General features: G+C 48.5%; 2 protein-coding genes across 2 annotated transcripts in view; one reads left to right on the forward strand and one right to left on the reverse strand.

Annotated features, from left to right (window-relative positions):
- Window positions 1-2,173, reverse strand: part of GTF3C3 (general transcription factor IIIC subunit 3) — a 67,037-nt gene extending 64,864 nt beyond the window's left edge. The window contains exon 1 of the mRNA XM_038749144.1: window positions 1,892-2,173. Within this exon, the coding sequence (XP_038605072.1) occupies window positions 1,892-1,993 (102 nt within the window). The 5' untranslated portion in view covers window positions 1,994-2,173. The remainder of the gene's footprint in view (window positions 1-1,891) is intronic.
- Window positions 2,174-2,746: 573 nt separating this feature from the next.
- Window positions 2,747-6,406, forward strand: LOC119930616. The gene is made up of 3 exons (XM_038749142.1): window positions 2,747-3,465; window positions 4,341-4,467; window positions 6,375-6,406. Exons 1-3 carry the CDS (start codon window positions 2,751-2,753, stop codon window positions 6,379-6,381), a joined length of 849 nt encoding a protein of 282 aa, XP_038605070.1. The 5' UTR covers window positions 2,747-2,750; the 3' UTR covers window positions 6,382-6,406.
- The last annotated feature ends 10,096 nt before the right edge of the window (window positions 6,407-16,502 follow it).

Consider the following 16,502-nt stretch of genomic DNA (forward strand, 5'->3'; position numbering starts at 1 on the left):
TTGGACTTCCCAAGCGCTTAGTCCAGTGCTCTGCACACAGCAAGCGCTCAATAAATACGACTGATTGATTGATTTACTATTCTATTTTGTTAATGACGTGCATAGAGCTTTAATTCTATTTGTTCTGACGATTTTAACACCTGTCTACACGTTGTTTTGTTGTCTGTCTCCCCCTTCTAGACTGTGAGCCCCTTGTTGGGTAGGGACTGTTTCTCTATGTTGCCGACCTGTATCCCAAGGGCTTAGCACAGTGCTCTGACACGGTAAGCGCTCAGTAAATATGATTGAATGAATGAATGATGTGGGGGATGATGAGGTGGGGGATGATGAGGTGGGGGATGATGAGGTGGGGGATGATGATGTGGGGGAGGATGAGGTGGGGGAGGATGAGGTGGGGGAGGATGAGGTGGGGAGGATGAGGTGGGGGAGGATGAGGTGGGGGAGGATGAGGTGGGGGATGATAAGGTGGGGGGATGATGAGGTGGGGGATGATGAGGTGGGGGGGTGATGAGGTGGGGGGTGATGAGGTGGGGGGGTGATGAGGTGGGGGGTGATGAGGTGGGGGGTGATGTGGTGGGGGGTGATGAGGTGGGGGAGGATGAGGTGGGGGAGGATGAGGTGGGGGAGGATGAGGTGGGGGAGGATGAGGTGGGGGAGGATGAGGTGGGGGATGATAAGGTGGGGGATGATGATGTGGGGGATGATGAGGTGGGGGATGATGAGGTGGGGGATGATGAGGTGGGGGGTGATGAGGTGGGGGATGATGAGGTGGGGGATGATGAGGTGGGGGAGGATGAGGTGGGGGGTGATGAGGTGGGGGGTGATGTGGTGGGGGGTGATGAGGTGGGGGATGATGAGGTGGGGGGTGATGAGGTGGGGGGTGATGAGGTGGGGGATGATGAGGTGGGGGAACGATGATGTGGGGGGTGATGGGATGATGTGAGGGATGATGTGGGGGATGATGTGGGGGAGGAGGATGAGGTGGGGGAGGATGAGGTGGGGGAGGATGAGGTGGGGAGGATGAGGTGGGGGATGATGATGGGGGGATGATGGGGGGATGATGATGTGGGGGAGGATAATGTGGGGGAGGATAATGTGGGGGAGGATAATGTGGGGGATGATGATGTGGAGGATGATGGGGGGATGATGAGGTGGGGGATGATAAGGTGGGGGATGATAAGGTGGGGGAGGATGAGGTGGGGGATGATGAGTGGGGGAGGATGAGGTGGGGGATGATGAGTAGGGGATGATGAGGTGGGGGATGATGAGGTGGGGGGGTGATGAGGTGGGAGATGATGAGGTGGGGGATGATGAGGTGGGGGAACAATGATGTGGGGGATGATGATGTGAGGGATGATGTGGGGGATGATGATGTGGGGGAGGAGGATGAGGTGGGGGAGGATGAGGTGGGGGAGGAGGATGAGGTGGGGGAGAATGAGGTGGGGGAGGATGAGGTGGGATGATGGGGGGGATGATGGGGGATCAATCAATCAATCGTATTTATTGAGCGCTTACTATGTGCAGAGCACTGTACTAAGCGCTTGGGAAGTACAAATTGGCAACACATAGAGACAGTCCCTACCCAACAGTGGGCTCACAGTCGAAAAGGGGGAGACAGAGGACAGAACCAAACATACCAACAAAATTAAATAGGATAGAAATGTACAAGTAAAATAAATAAATAAATAAATGGAGGATGGTGATGTGGGGGAGGATAATGTGGGGGATGATGATGTGAAGGATGATGGGGGATGACGTGGGGGATGATGAGGTGGGGGATGATGATGATGTGGGGGATGATGATGATGATGAGGTGGGGGATGATGATGATGTGGGGGATGATGATGATGATGTGGGGGGGGGGATGATGCGGGGGTGTCGGTCTCCTGACTTTTCTGCGGTGCGTTTTGCGCTCCTCCCTGCGCCGCTCGAACTCTTCGAAGGAAATCTTCCCGTCCAGGTAGTCGGTGAGCTCGGGGCTGAAGCCCGACATGGCGGCACGATCCGGTCCGCGCCGGTCCCGTCCGGTTCTGGGCCTGGGCCTGGGCCTTGGCTTGGCCTGACTTTGGCTTGGCCTTTCCCGGCCTGCCCCGCGCCGCGCAGCCCCGCGCCGCCCCGCCGGCTCGGACCGGCTCGGACCGGATCGGGCCGGGAACTGGAGTCGCCCGGAGCCGGAGTCAGGCGGGAAGCGGAGCGCGCATGCGCGCACAGGCCGGGAGCGTCCGCAATCCCCCGGAACTGGAGTCACCCGGAGCTGGAGTCAGGAGGCAAGCGGAGGGCGCATGCGCGCACAGGTCCGGAGCTCCCGAGTCCGGGATCGCCCGGAGCCGGAGTCAGGAGGGAAGCGGAGCGCGCATGCGCGCACAGGCCGGGAGCGTCCGCAATCCCCCGGAACTGGAGTCGTCCGGAGCCGGAGTCAGGAGGCAAGCGGAGGGCGCATGCGCGCACAGGTCCGGAGCTCCCGAGTCCGGGATCGCCCGGAGCCGGAGTCAGGCGGGAAGCGAAGCGCGCATGCGCGCACAGGCCGGGAGCGTCCGCAATCCCCCGGAACTGGAGTCACCCGGAGCTGGAGTCAGGAGGCGAGCGGAGGGCGCATGCGCGCACAGGTCCGGAGCTCCCGAGTCCGGGATCGCCCGGAGCCGGAGTCAGGAGGGAAGCGGAGCGCGCATGCGCGCACAGGCCGGGAGCGTCCGCAATCCCCCGGAACTGGAGTCGTCCGGAGCCGGAGTCAGGAGGCAAGCGGAGGGCGCATGCGCGCACAGGTCCGGAGCTCCCGAGTCCGGAATCGCCCGGAGCCGGAGTCAGGCGGGAAGCGAAGCGCGCATGCGCGCACAGGCCGGGAGCGTCCGCAATCACCCGGAACTGGAGTCACCCGGAGCTGGAGTCAGGAGGCAAACGGAGGGCGCATGCGCGCACAGGTCCGGAGCTCCCGAGTCCGGGATCGCCCGGAGCCGGAGTCAGGAGGGAAGCGGAGCGTCCGCAATCCCCCGGAACTGGAGTCACCCGGAGCTGGAGTCAGGAGGCAAGCGGAGGGAGCATGCGCGCACAGGTCCGGAGCTCCCGAGTCCGGGATCGCCCGGAGCCGGAGTCAGGAGGGAAGCGGAGCGCGCATGCGCGCACAGGCCGGGAGCGTCCGCAATCACCCGGAACTGGAGTCGCCCGGAGCTGGAGTCAGGAGGCAAGCGGAGGGCGCATGCGCGCACAGGTCCGGAGCTCCCGAGTCCGGAATCGCCCGGAGCCGGCGTCAGGAGGGAAGCAGAGCGCGCATGCGCGCACAGGCCGGGAGCGTCCGCAATCACCCGGAACTGGAGTTTCCCGGAGCCGGAGTCAGGAGGGAAGCCGAGTGCGCATGCGCGCACAGGCCGGGCGCGTGTGCATCCGGAATCACCCGGAACTGGAGTCGTCCGGAGCCGGAGTCAGGCGGGAAGCGGAACGCGTGTGTGGACATAGGCCTAGAGCACCCGAGTGAATCAATCAATCAATCGTATTTATTGAGCGCTTGCTTTGTGCAGAGCACTGTACTAAGCGCTTGGGGAGTACAAGTTGGCAACATCTAGAGACAGTCCCTACCCAACAGTGGGCTCACAGTCTAAAAGGGGGAGACAGAGAACAAAACCAAACATACTAATAACATAAAATAAATAGAATAGATATGTAGAAGTAAAATTAATAAATAAATAGAGTAATAAATGTGAACAAACATATATACATATATACAGGTGCTGTGGGGAAGGGAAGGAGGTAAGATGGGGGGATGGAGAGGGGGAGGAGGCGGAGAGGAAGGAAGGGGCTGAGTGTGGGAAGGCCTCCTGGAGGAGGTGAGCTCTCAGTAGGGCCTTGAAGGGAGGAAGAGAGTCATTTCTCCTATCTGCGTCACCACCCTGGGTACAAGAACCCTGCGGCCGATTTACACCGACTTAACCTATATTTTGCATCATTATTATTATAATAATAATTATCATCATATATTATATTATATATTATTATATATTACCATTATATTATTATATATTATGTTATATATTGTTATAATATAATAATATCATCATTATTATTATTATTAGAGAAGCAGCATAGCTCAGTGGAAAGAGCTCGGGCTTTGGAGTCAGAGGTCATGGGTTCAAATCCCAGCTCCGCCAATTGTCAGCCGTGTGACTTTGGGCAAGTCACTTCACTTCTCTGGGCCTCAGTTACCTCATCTGTAAAATGGGGATTACAACTGTGAGCCCCTCCGTGGGGCAACCTGATCACCTTGTACCTCCCCAGTGCTTAGAACAGTGCTCTGCACATAGTAAGCGCTTAATAAATGCCATCATTTGCACCCTACTTGTCGATAACAGGCGCCATGGCCTGGGCCCTCAAGCTGCCCCTGGCCGACGAGGTCATCGAGTCCGGGCTGGTGCAGGATTTCGATGCCAGCCTCTCCGGGATCGGGCAGGAGCTGGGTGCGAGGGTTTACAGCATGAGGTCAGTTGCCATCTTATGTGGACATATTTTTTCCTATTTATTTTATTTTATTCTGTTAGTGTGTTTTGTTCTGTTGTCCGTCTCCCCCTTCTAGACTGTGAGCCCGCTGTTGGGTAGGGACCGGCTCTATAGGTTGTCAACTTGGCCTTCCCAAGCGCTTAGTACAGTGCTCTGCGCAGAGTAACCGCTTAATAAATACGATTGAATGAATGAATGACTATTATTTTATTTGTACATATTTATTTTATTCTGTTAATATGTTTTGTTTTGTTGTCTGTCTCCCCCGTCTAGACTGTGAGCCCACTATTTGCTTTACTTGTACATATTTATCCTATTTATTTTATTTTGTTAGTATGTTTTATTTTGTTCCCTGTCTCCCCCTTTTAGACTGTGAGCCTGCTGTTGGGTAGGGACCGGCTCTATAGGTTGTCAACTTGGCCTTCCCAAGCACTTAGTACAGTGCTCTGCGCAGAGTAAGCACTCAATAAATACGATTGAATGAATGAATTACTCTATTTGTTTTACTTGTACATATTTATTTTATTTTGGTAATATGTTTTGTTTTGTTGTCTGTCTCCCATGTCTAGACTGTGAGCCCTCTATTTGTTTTACTTGTACATATTTATTCTATTTATTTTATTTTGTTAATATGTTTTGTTCCCTGTCCCCCCCTTCTAGGCTGTGAGCCCGTTGTTGGGTAGGGACTAAGGTAAGCGCTTAGTACAGTGCTCTCCACACAGTAAGCGCTCAATAAATACGATTGATGATGATGACCGTCTCTATAGGATGTCAACTTGGCCTTCCCAAGCGCTTAGTCCAGTGCTCTGAGCAGAGTAAGCGCTCAATAAATACAATTGAATGACTGAATGAATTACTCTATTTATTTGTTTTACTTGTACATATTTTATTTTGGTAATATGTTTTGTTCTGTTGTCTGTCTCCCCCGTCTAGACTGTGAGCCCTCTATTTGTTTTACGTGTACATATTTATTCTATTTATTTTATTTTGTTAATATGTTTTGTTCCCTGTCCCCCCCTTCTAGACTGTGAGCCCATTGTTGGGTAGGGACTAAGGTAAGCGCTTAGTACAGTGCTCTCCACACAGTAAGCGCTCAATAAATACGATTGATGATGATGACCGTCTCTATAGGATGTCAACTTGGCCTTCCCAAGCGCTTAGTCCAGTGCTCTGCGCAGAGTAAGCGCTTAATAAATACGATTGAATGAATGAATGAATGACTCTATTTGTTTTACTTGTACATATTTATTTTATTTTGTTAATATGTTTTGTTGTCTGTCTCCCCTGTCTGGACTGTGAGCCCTCTATTTGTTTTACTTATACATATTTATTCTATTTATTTTATTTTGTTAATATGTTTTATTTTGTTCCGTCTCCCCCTTCTAGACTGTGAGCCCGCTGTTGGGTAGGGACCGTCTCTAGATGTTGCCAACTTGGCCTTCCCAAGCGCTTCGTTCAGTGCTCTGCACACAGTAAGTGCTCAATAAATACGATTGAATGAATGAATTACTCTATTTATTTGTTTTACTTGTACATATTTATTTTATTTTGTTAATATGTTTTGTTTTGCTGTCTGTCTCCCCCGTCTAGACTGTGAGCCCTCTATTTGTTTTACTTGTACATATTTATTCTATTGATTTTATTTTGTTAATATGTTTTATTTTGTTTCTGTCCCCCCCTTCTAGACTGTGAGCCCGTTGTTGGGTAGGGACCGTCTCTATAGGTTGTCAACTTGGCCTTCCCAAGCGCTTAGTCCAGTGCTCTGCACAGAGTAAGCGCTCAATAAATACAATTGAATGAATGAATGAATTACTCTATTTGTTTTACTTGTATATATTTATTTTATTTGGTTAATATGTTTTGTTTTATTGTCTGTCCCCCCCTTCTAGACTGTGAGCCCGCTGGTGGGTAGGGACCGTCTCTATAGGTTGTCAACTTGGCCTTCCCAAGAGCTTAGTCCAGTGCTCTGCGCAGAGTAAGTGCTCAATAAATACAATTGAATGAATGAATGAATTACTCTATTTGTTTTACTTGTATATATTTATTTTATTTTGTTAATATGTTTTGTTGTATTGTCTGTCTCCCCCGTCTAGACTGTGAGCCCTCTATTTGTTTTACTTGTACATGTTTATTCTATTTATTTTATTTTGTTAATATGTTTTATTTTGTTCCCTGTCCCCCCCTTCTAGACTGTGAGCCCGTTGTTGAGTAGGGACCGTCTCTATAGGTTGTCAACTTGGCCTTCCCAAGCGCTTAGTACAGTGCTCTGCGCAGAGTAAGCGCTCAATAAATAAGATTGAATGAATGAATGAATTACTCTATTTGTTTTACTTGTACATATTTATTTTATTTTGTTAATATGTTTTGTTTTGTTGTCTGTCTCCCCCGTCTAGACTGTGGGCCCGCTGTTGGGTAGGGACCGTCTCTAGATGTTGCCGACTTGGACTTCCCAAGCGCTTTGTCCAGTGCTCTGCACACAGTAAGCGCTCAATAAATACGAATGAATGAATGAATTACTCTATTTATTTGTTTTACTTGTACATATTTATTTTATTTTGTTAATATGTTTTGTTTTGTTGTCTGTCTCCCCCATCTAGACTGTGGGCCCGCTGTTGGGTAGGGACCGTCTCTAGATGTTGCCGACTTGGACTTCCCAAGCGCTTAGTCCAGTGCTCTGCACACAGTAAGCGCTCCATTTATTTGTTTTACTTGTACGCATTTATTCTATTTATTTTATTTTGTTAATATGTTTTGCTGTGTTGTCTGTCTCCCCCTTCTGGACTGTGAGCCCGCTGTTGGGTAGGCACCGGCTCTAGATGTTGCCAACTTGGACTTCCCAAGCGCTTAGTACGGTGCTCTGCACACAGTAAGCGCTCAATAAATACGATTGAATGAATGAATTACTCTGTTTATTTTACTTGTACATATTTATTTTATTTTGTTATTATGTTTTGTTGTGTTGTCTGTCTCCCCCTTCTAGCCTGTGAGCCCGCTGTTGGGTAGGGACCGTCTCTAGATGTTGCCAACTTGGACTTCCCAAGAGCTTAGTACAGTGCTCTGCACACAGTAAGTGCTCAATAAATACGATTGAGTGAATGAATTACTCTATTTATTTTACTTGTACGTATTTATTATTCTATTTATTTTATTTTGTTAATATGTTTTGTTTTGTTGTCTGTCTCCCCCTTCTAGACTGTGAGCCCGCAGTTGGGTAGGGACTGTCTCTAGATGTTGCCAACTTGGACTTCCCAAGCGCTTAGTACAGTGCTCTGCACGCAGTAAGCGCTCAATAAATACGATTGATTGATTGAGGGAAGGGGAGCGCGCATGCGCGCACGGGCCGGGAGCGTCCCCAATCACCAGGAACTGGATCACCCGGAACCGGAGTCAGGCGGGAAGCGGAGCGCGCATGCGCGCACAGGCCGGGAGCGCCCGAGTCCGGAATCACCCGGAACTGGAGTCGCCCGGAGTCAGGAGGGAAGCGGAGCGCGCATGCGCGAGCAGGCCGGGAACGTCCGGAGTCACCCGGAACTGGATTTACCCGGAGCCGGAGTCAGGAGGGAAGCGGAGCGCGCATGCGCGCGCTGGCCGGGAGCGTCCGAATCCGGAATCACCCGGAACTGGAGTCCCCCGGAGTCAGGAGGGTGGCGGAGCGCGCATGCGCGCGCAGGCCGGGAACGTCCGGAGTCACCCGGAACTGGATTAGTCCGGAGCCGGAGTCAGGAGGGAAGCAGAGCGCGCATGCGCGCGCAGGCCGGGAACGTCCGGAGTCACCCGGAACTGGATTAGCCCGGAGCCGGAGTCAGGAGGTAAGCGGAGTGCGCATGCTCTCTATGTTGCCAACTTCCCAAACGCTTAGTCCAGTGCTCTGCACACAGTAAGCGCTCAATAAATACGATTGAATGAGTGAATGAATTTATTTTACTTGTACATATTTATTCTATTTATTTTATTTGGTTTCTATGTTTTGTTTTGTTCTCTGTCTCCCCCTTCTAGACTGTGAGCCCGCTGTGCGCTCAATAAATACGACTGAATGAATTTATTTTACTTGTACATATTTGCGCTCAATAAATACGATTGAATGAATGAATGAATTTATTTTACTTGTGCATATTTATTCTATTTATTTTATTTGGTTTCTATGTTTTGTTTTGTTCTCTGTCTCCCCCTTCTAGACTGTGAGCCCGCTGTGCGCTCAATAAATACGACTGAATGAATTTACTTGTACATATTTATTCTATTTATTTTATTTGGTTTATATGTTTTGTTTTGTTGTCTGTCTCCTCCTTCTAGACTGTGAGCCCGCTGTTGGATAGGGACCGTCTATGTTGCCAAGTTGTCCTTCCCAAACGCTTAGTCCAGTGCTCTGCAAACAGTATGCGCTCAATAAATACGATTGAATGAATGAATTAATTTATTTTACTTGTACAGTATTTATTCTATTTGGGTTTTATGTTTTGTTTTGTTCTCTGTTTCCCCCTTTTAGACTGTGAGCCTGCTGTTGGGTAGGGACCATCTCTATCTGTTGCCAACTTGGACTTCCCAAGCGCTTAGCACAGTGCTCTGCACGCAGTAAGCCCTCAATAAATACGATTGAATGAATGAATGAATTTATTTTACTTGTACAATATTTATTCTATTTATTTTATTTGGTTTATGTGTTTTGTTTTGTTGTCCTGTCTCCCCCTTCTAGACTGTGAGCCCACTGTTGGGTAGGGACCGTCTATGTTGCCAAGTTGTACTTCCCAAGCGCTCAGTCCAGTGCTCTGCACACAGTATGCGCTCAATAAATACGATTGAATGAATGAATTAATTTATTTTACTTGTACAGTATTTATTCTATTTGGGTTTTATGTTTTGTTTCGTTCTCTGTTTCCCCCTTTTAGACTGTGAGCCCGCTGTTGGGTAGGGACCATCTCTATCTGTTGCCAACTTGGACTTCCCAAGCGCTTAGCACAGTGCTCTGCACGCAGTATGCGCTCAATAAATACGATTGAATGAATGAATGAATTTATTTTACTTGTACAATATTTATTCTATTTATTTTATTTGGTTTATATGTTTTGTTTTGTTGTCTGTCTCCCCCTTCTAGACTGTGAGCCCACTGTTGGGTAGGGACCGTCTGTAGATGTTGCCAAGTTGTACTTCCCAAATGCTTAGTCCAGTGCTCTGCACACAGTAAGCGCTCAATAAATACGATTGAATGAATGAATTTATTTTACTTGTACATATTTATTCTATTTGGATTCTATGTTTTGTTTTGTTTTCTGTCTCCCCCTTCTAGACTGTGAGCCCGCTGGTGGGTAGGGGCCGTCTCTATCTGTTGCCAGCTTGGACTTCCCAAGCGCTTAGTATGGTGCTGTGCACACAGTAAGCGCTGAATAAATACGATTGAATAAATGCATGAATGACGGTCAACGCGAGGATGGAGTCGGAGGGTCTGAAGTCCCCGAATTTGAGGAAGGGGATGTTCAGAACCCACCGACCTACTTCTTCGAATAAAAAAGCGAGGTGCGACCCCCTTTGGATGCCCCACAGCACCTGTATATATGTATATATGTTTGTACATATTTATTACTCTATTTTACTTGTACGTGTCTATTCTATTTATTTTATTTTGTTAGTATGTTTGGTTTTGTTCTCCGTCTCCTTGTTCTCCGTCTCCCCCTTTTAGACTGTGAGCCCACTGTTGGGTAGGGACTGTCTCTAGATGTTGCCAACTTGGACTTCCCAAGCGCTTAGTACAGTGCTCTGCACACGGTAAGCGCTCAATAAATACGATTGATTGATTGTGAGCCCACTGTTGGGTAGGGACCGTCTCTAGATATCACCAACTTGGATTTCCCAAGCACTTAGTCCAGTGCTCTGCACACAGTAAGCGCTCAATAAATGATTGAATGAATGAATGAAGCAGCGTGGCTCAGTGGAAAGAACTCGGGGTTGGGAGTCAGAGGCCATGGGTTCAAATTCCAGCTCCGCCACTTGTCAGCTGGGTGACCTTGGGCAAGTCACTTCACTTCTCTGGGCCCTCATCTGTCAAATGGGGATGAAGGCTGTGAACCGCCCATGGGACAACCTGATAATAATAATAATTCATTCAATCGTCTTTATTGAGCGCTTACTGTGTGCAGAGCACTGGACTAAGCGCTTGGGAAGTACAAGTTGGCAACATTTAGAGACGGTCCCTACCCAACAGCAGGCTCATAGTCTAGAAGAATAATAGTGATGCCATTTATTAAGCACTTATTATGTGCAAAGCCCTGTTCTAAGCGCTGGGGAGGTTACAAGGTGATCAGGTTGTCCCACGGGGGGCTCGCACTCCCCCTTCTAGCCTGTGAGCCCGTCGTTGGGTAGGGACCGTCTCTATATGCTGCCAACTTGGACTTCCCAAGCGCTTAGTACAGCGCTCTGCACACAGTAAGCACTCAATAGATACGACGGAATGAATGAATAAATCCCCATTTTCCAGATGAGGTCACTGAGGCCCAGAGAAGTGAAGTGACTTGGCCAAAGTCCCACAGCTAATTGGCGGAGCCGGGATTTGAACCCGTGACCTCTGACTCCAAAGCCCGGGCTTTTATTCGTTCATTCAATCGTATTTATTGAGCGCTTACTGTGTGCAGAGCACTGTACTAAGCGCTTGGGAAGTCCAAGTTGGCAACATCTAGAGACGGTCCCTACCCGACAGCGGGCTCACAGTCGAGAAGGGGGAGACAGACAACAAAACACTCTCCACTGAGCCACGCTGCTTCTCTGCTGATCACCTTGTATCCCCCCCAGCGCTTAGAACAGTGCTTCGCAAATAGTAAGCGCTTCACAAACGCCATCGTTATTATTTATTATTATTATTTATTAGTCCAGCGCTCTGCACACAGTAAGCGCTCAATAAATACGATTGATTGATTTGGTACGGTCGCCTAGCAACCCCCATCCGCGGGCATCTCCGCTTCGTGCATCGCCGCCCGCACCCTACCCGAGGTACACAACACAGCAGCCCATTAAGGATCCGATCGTAAAAGTTTTATGTGCGTGACATTAAAAAAAAAAACAACACTTTTGAGTCCACTTCATCAATCGTATTTATTGAGCGCTTACTGTGTGAATCCACTTTGTACACCATCAAAATTTACGATAAATAGAAAGGTCCCCCCGCCAACGCAGCATGGAAAAGTCTTCTAGACGATGAGCCCGCTGTCGGGTCGGGACCGTCTCTAGATGTTGCCAACTTGGACTTCCCAAGCGCTTAGTACAGTGCTCTGCACACACTAAGCGCTCAATAAATACGATTGATTGCTCCTCTTGACACGCCCGTTTCCTCTGAGCGCGAGAAAAACCAGGACCCCCTAAGGAAGTTTTTAGAAAACGGAAGATCGACCGTTCAACAAGGGGCCTTTAAAGAAACAATATAAAGTTGGACTGTGTTCCCGTTCGGTATTATTCCGGATGTCAGAGAGAGGAAGCCTGAAGGATCAATCAATCAATCAATCGTATTTATTGAGCGCTTACTGTGTGCAGAGCGCTGGACTAAGCGCTTGGGAAGTACAAGTTGGCAACATAGAGAGACAATCAATCAATCGTATTTATTGAGCGCTTACTGTGTGCAGAGCACTGGACTACGCTTGGGAAGTACAAGTTAGCAACATAGAGAGACAATCAATCGTATTTATTGAGCGCTTACTCTGTGCAGAGCGCTGGACTAATCGCTTGGGAAGTACAAGTTGGCAACATAGAGAGACAATCAATCAATCGTATTTATTGAGCGCTTACTGTGTGCAGAGCATCATCATCATCATCATCAATCGTATTTATTGAGCGCTTACTGTGTGCAGAGCACTGGACTAAGCGTTTGGGAAGTACAAGTTGGCAACATAGACAGTCAATCAATCATATTTATTGAGCGCTTACTGTGTGCAGAGCATCATCATCATCATCAATCGTATTTATTGAGCGCTTACTGTGTGCAGAGCACTGGACTAAGCGCTTGGGAAGTACAAGTTGGCAACATATAGAGACGATCAATCAATCGTATTTATTGAGCGCTTACTGTGTGCAGAGCACTGGACTAAGCGCTTGGGAAGTACAAGTTGGCAACATAGAGAGACAGTCAATCAATCGTATTTATTGAGTGCTTACTGTGTGCAGAGCACTGGACTAAGCGCTTGGGAAGTACAAGTTGGCAACATATAGAGACAGTCAATCAATCAATCAATCATATTTATTGAGCGCTTACTGTGTGCAGAGCACTGGACTAAGCGCTTGGGAAGTCCAAGTTGGCAACATATAGAGATGGTCAATCAATCAATCAATCATATTTATTGAGCGCTTACTGTGTGCAGAGCATCATCATCATCAATCGTAGTTATTGAGCGCTGACTGTGTGCAGAGCACTGGACTAAGCGCTTGGGAAGTACAAGTTGGCAACATATAGAGACATTCCCTACCCAACAGTGGGCTCAAGGATATTTCAAAGGGAAAACTGGGATGAGTGCAAAAATTCTGTGAATCCGGTCGTTTTAGGGGCTAGTTTGAAAACCAAATATAGAAAAGATGATCTCTCATCGACTCCAAGCGTGGATTGGCTCGTAGGCAGAATTCGTCGGCTCACGTTTCCTCAGTCTCTTAGAGAAGCAGCCTGGCTCAGGGGAAAGAGCCCAGGCTTGGGAGTCAGAGGTCGTGGGTTCGAATCCCAGCCCCGCCACTTGTCAGCTGGGTGACCTTGGGCAAGCCACTTCACTTCTCTGGGCCTCAGTTCCCTCATCTGGAAAATGGGGATTAAAGCTGTGAGCCCCTTGTGGGACAATCTCATCACCTTGTACCCCCCCAGCGCTTAGAACAGTGCTTGGCACCTAGTAAGCGCTTAACAAATACCATCATTATTATTATAAGCTTCGATGGCCAAAGGTAATGATAATAATGGCATTTGTGAAGCGCTTACTATGTGCAAAGCACTGTTCAAAGCGCTGGGGGGGGGGGAGACAAGGTAATCAGGTTGTCCCACATGGGGCTCACCGTCTTCATCCCCATTTTCCAGATGAGGTCACTGAGGCCCAGAGAAGTGAAGTGACTTGCCCAAAGTCACACAGCTGACAGGTGGCGGAGCAGGCATTCGAACCCATGACCTCTGACTCCAAAGCCCGGACTCTTTCCACTGAGCCACGCTGCTTCTCTACTGAGCGCTTCTGCTTCTTATTAATAATAACGATGGCATTTATCAAGCGCTTACTATGTGCAAAGCACTGTTCTAAGCGCTGGAGGGGTTACAAGGTCATCAAGTTGTCCCACGGGGGGCTCACAGACTTAACCCCCATTTTCCAGATGAGGTCACTGAGGCCCAGAGAAGTGAAGTGACTTACCCAAAAAATAATAATAATAATAATGATGGCATTTAGTAAGTGCTTACTATGTGCCAAGCACTGTTCTAAGCACTGGGGAGGATACAAGGTGATCAGGTTGTCCCATGGGGGGCTCCCAGTCTTCATCCCCATTTGACAGATGAGGGAACTGAGGCCCAGAGAAGTGAAGCAACTTGCCCAAAGTCACCCAGCTGACAAGCGGCGGAGCCGGAATTCGAACCCATGACCTCTGACTCCAAAGCCCAGGCTCTTTCCACTGAGCCACGCTGCTTCTCTGGACAAATACCATTCGAACAAAAAAAATGGACATGGACAACTTCCAAGTTTCCCCGTAGCTGCTGGGGTCGGGGGTCAGTTGAGTGAACCGATGCTTCGGTGTCAATAAAAAAGAAGAAACTTCCACAACAGCAAGAGTTTTTTGCCTTCTCCCCTGCCCCCCCCCCCAAAAGGCCCCTTAAAGTACATCCAAGCGCTTAGTCCAGTGCTCTGCACACAGTAAGCGCTCAATAAATACGACTGAATGAATGAATGAATTTATTTTACTTGTACATATTTATTCTACTTATTTTATTTGGTTTATATGTTTTGTTTTGTTCTCTGTCTCCCCCTTCTCGACCATGTGCCCGCTGTTGGGTAGGGACCGTCTCTATCTGTTGCCAACTTGGGCTTCCCAAGCGCTTAGTCCAGTGCTCTGCACACAGTAAGCGCTCAATAAATACGATTGAATGAATGAATGAATTTATTTTACTTGTACATATTTATTCTACTTATTTTATTTGGTTTATATGTTTTGTTTTGTCGTCTGTCTCCCCCTTCTCGACCGTGAGCCCGCTGTCGGGTAGGGACCGTCTCTATCTGTTGCCAACTTGGGCTTCCCAAGCGCTTAGTCCAGTGCTCTGCACACAGTAAGCGCTCAATAAAGACGATTGAATGAATGAATGAATGAAGAAATACGATTGAATGAATGTGTGAAAACCCTGCCACCCCTAGTAATCAAAATAATAATGATGGCATTTATTAAGCGTTTACTATGAGCAAAGCGCTGTTCTAAGCGCTGGGGAGGTTACAAGGTGATCAGGTTGTCCCACGGGGGGCTCACAGTCTTCATCCCCATTTTCCAAATGAGGGAACTGAGGCCCAGAGAATAATGATAATAATAATAATGGCATTTATTAAGCACTGTTCTAAGCGCTGGGGAGGTTACAACCCACGGGGGGCTCACAGTCTTCATGCCCATTTGACAGATGAGGGAACTGAGGCTCAGAAAAGATAAGTGACTTGTCCAAGGTCACGCAGCAGACATGTGGCAGAGCAATCCCCAGACAACTCCCGCAGCCTCATTTCTAATTGAATGAATTTATCTATTTTGATGGTATTGACGCCTGTCTACTTGCTTTGTTTTGTTGTCTGTCTCCCCGCTTCTAGACTGTGAGCCCGTCATTGGGTAGGGACCGTCTCTATATGTTGCCAATTTGTACTTCCCAAGCGCTTAGTCCAGTGCTCTGCACACAGTAAGTGCTCAATAAATACGACTGAATGAATGAATTGATCTATTTTGATGGTATTGACGCCTGTCTACTTGTTTTGTTTCATTGTCTGTCTCCCCACTTCTAGACCGTGAGCCCGTCGTTGGGTAGGGACCGTCTCTATTGGTTGCCAATTTGTCCTTCCCAAATGCTTAGTCCAGTGCTCTGCACACAGTAAGCGCTCAATAAATACGATTGAATGAATGAATGAATTGATCTATTTTGATGGTATTGACGCCTGTCTACTTGCTTTGTTTTGTCGTCTGTCTCCCCGCTTCTAGACCGTGAGCCCGTCGTTGGGTAGGGACCGTCTCTATCAGTTGCCAATCTGTACTTCCCAAGCGCTTAGTCCAGTGCTCTGCACACAGTAAGCGCTCAATAAATACGACTGCATGAATGAATTGAACTATTTTGATGGTATTGACGCCTGTCTACTCGCTTTGTTTTGTTCTCTGTCTCCCCGCCATCTCCCCGCTTCTAGACCTTGAGCCCGTCGTTGGGCAGGGACCGTCTCTATCTGTCGCTAACTTGTACTTCCCAAGCACTTAGTCCAGTGCTCTGCACACAGTAAGCGCTCAATAAATACGATTGATTGATTGATTGTTGCCAGTTTGTACTTCCCAAGCGCTTAGTCCAGTGCTCTGCACACAGTAAGCGCTCAATAAATACGATTGAATGAATGAATTTATCTATTTTGATGGTATTGACAACTACTTGCTTTGTTTTGTTGTCTGTCTCCCCGCTTCTAGACCGTGAGCCCGTCGTTGGGTAGGGACCATCTATCTGTTGCCAATTTGTCCTTCCCAAGTGCTTAGTCCAGTGCTCTGCACACAGTAAGCGCTCAATAAATACGATTGAATGAATGACTGGGGGACGGGGTTCGGCCGGCCCCCGGTATGGGCTGGGGGCGGATGGGGGGCCGCCGGCCCTTTCCGGGCTCCCTCTGCTTCTAGAAGCAGCGTGGCTCTGGGGAAACAGCCCGGGCTTTGGAGTCAGAGGTCATGGGTTCAAATCCCAGCTCACCGCTTGTCAGCTGGGTGACTTTGGGCAAGTCACTTCCCTTCTCTGGGCCTCAGTGACCTCATCTGGAAAATGGGGATGAAGACTGTGAGTCCCACGTGGGACAACCTGATCACCT

This window comes from Tachyglossus aculeatus, chromosome 7 (genome assembly GCF_015852505.1).
Source record: "Tachyglossus aculeatus isolate mTacAcu1 chromosome 7, mTacAcu1.pri, whole genome shotgun sequence".
Taxonomy (NCBI): Eukaryota; Metazoa; Chordata; class Mammalia; order Monotremata; family Tachyglossidae; genus Tachyglossus; species Tachyglossus aculeatus.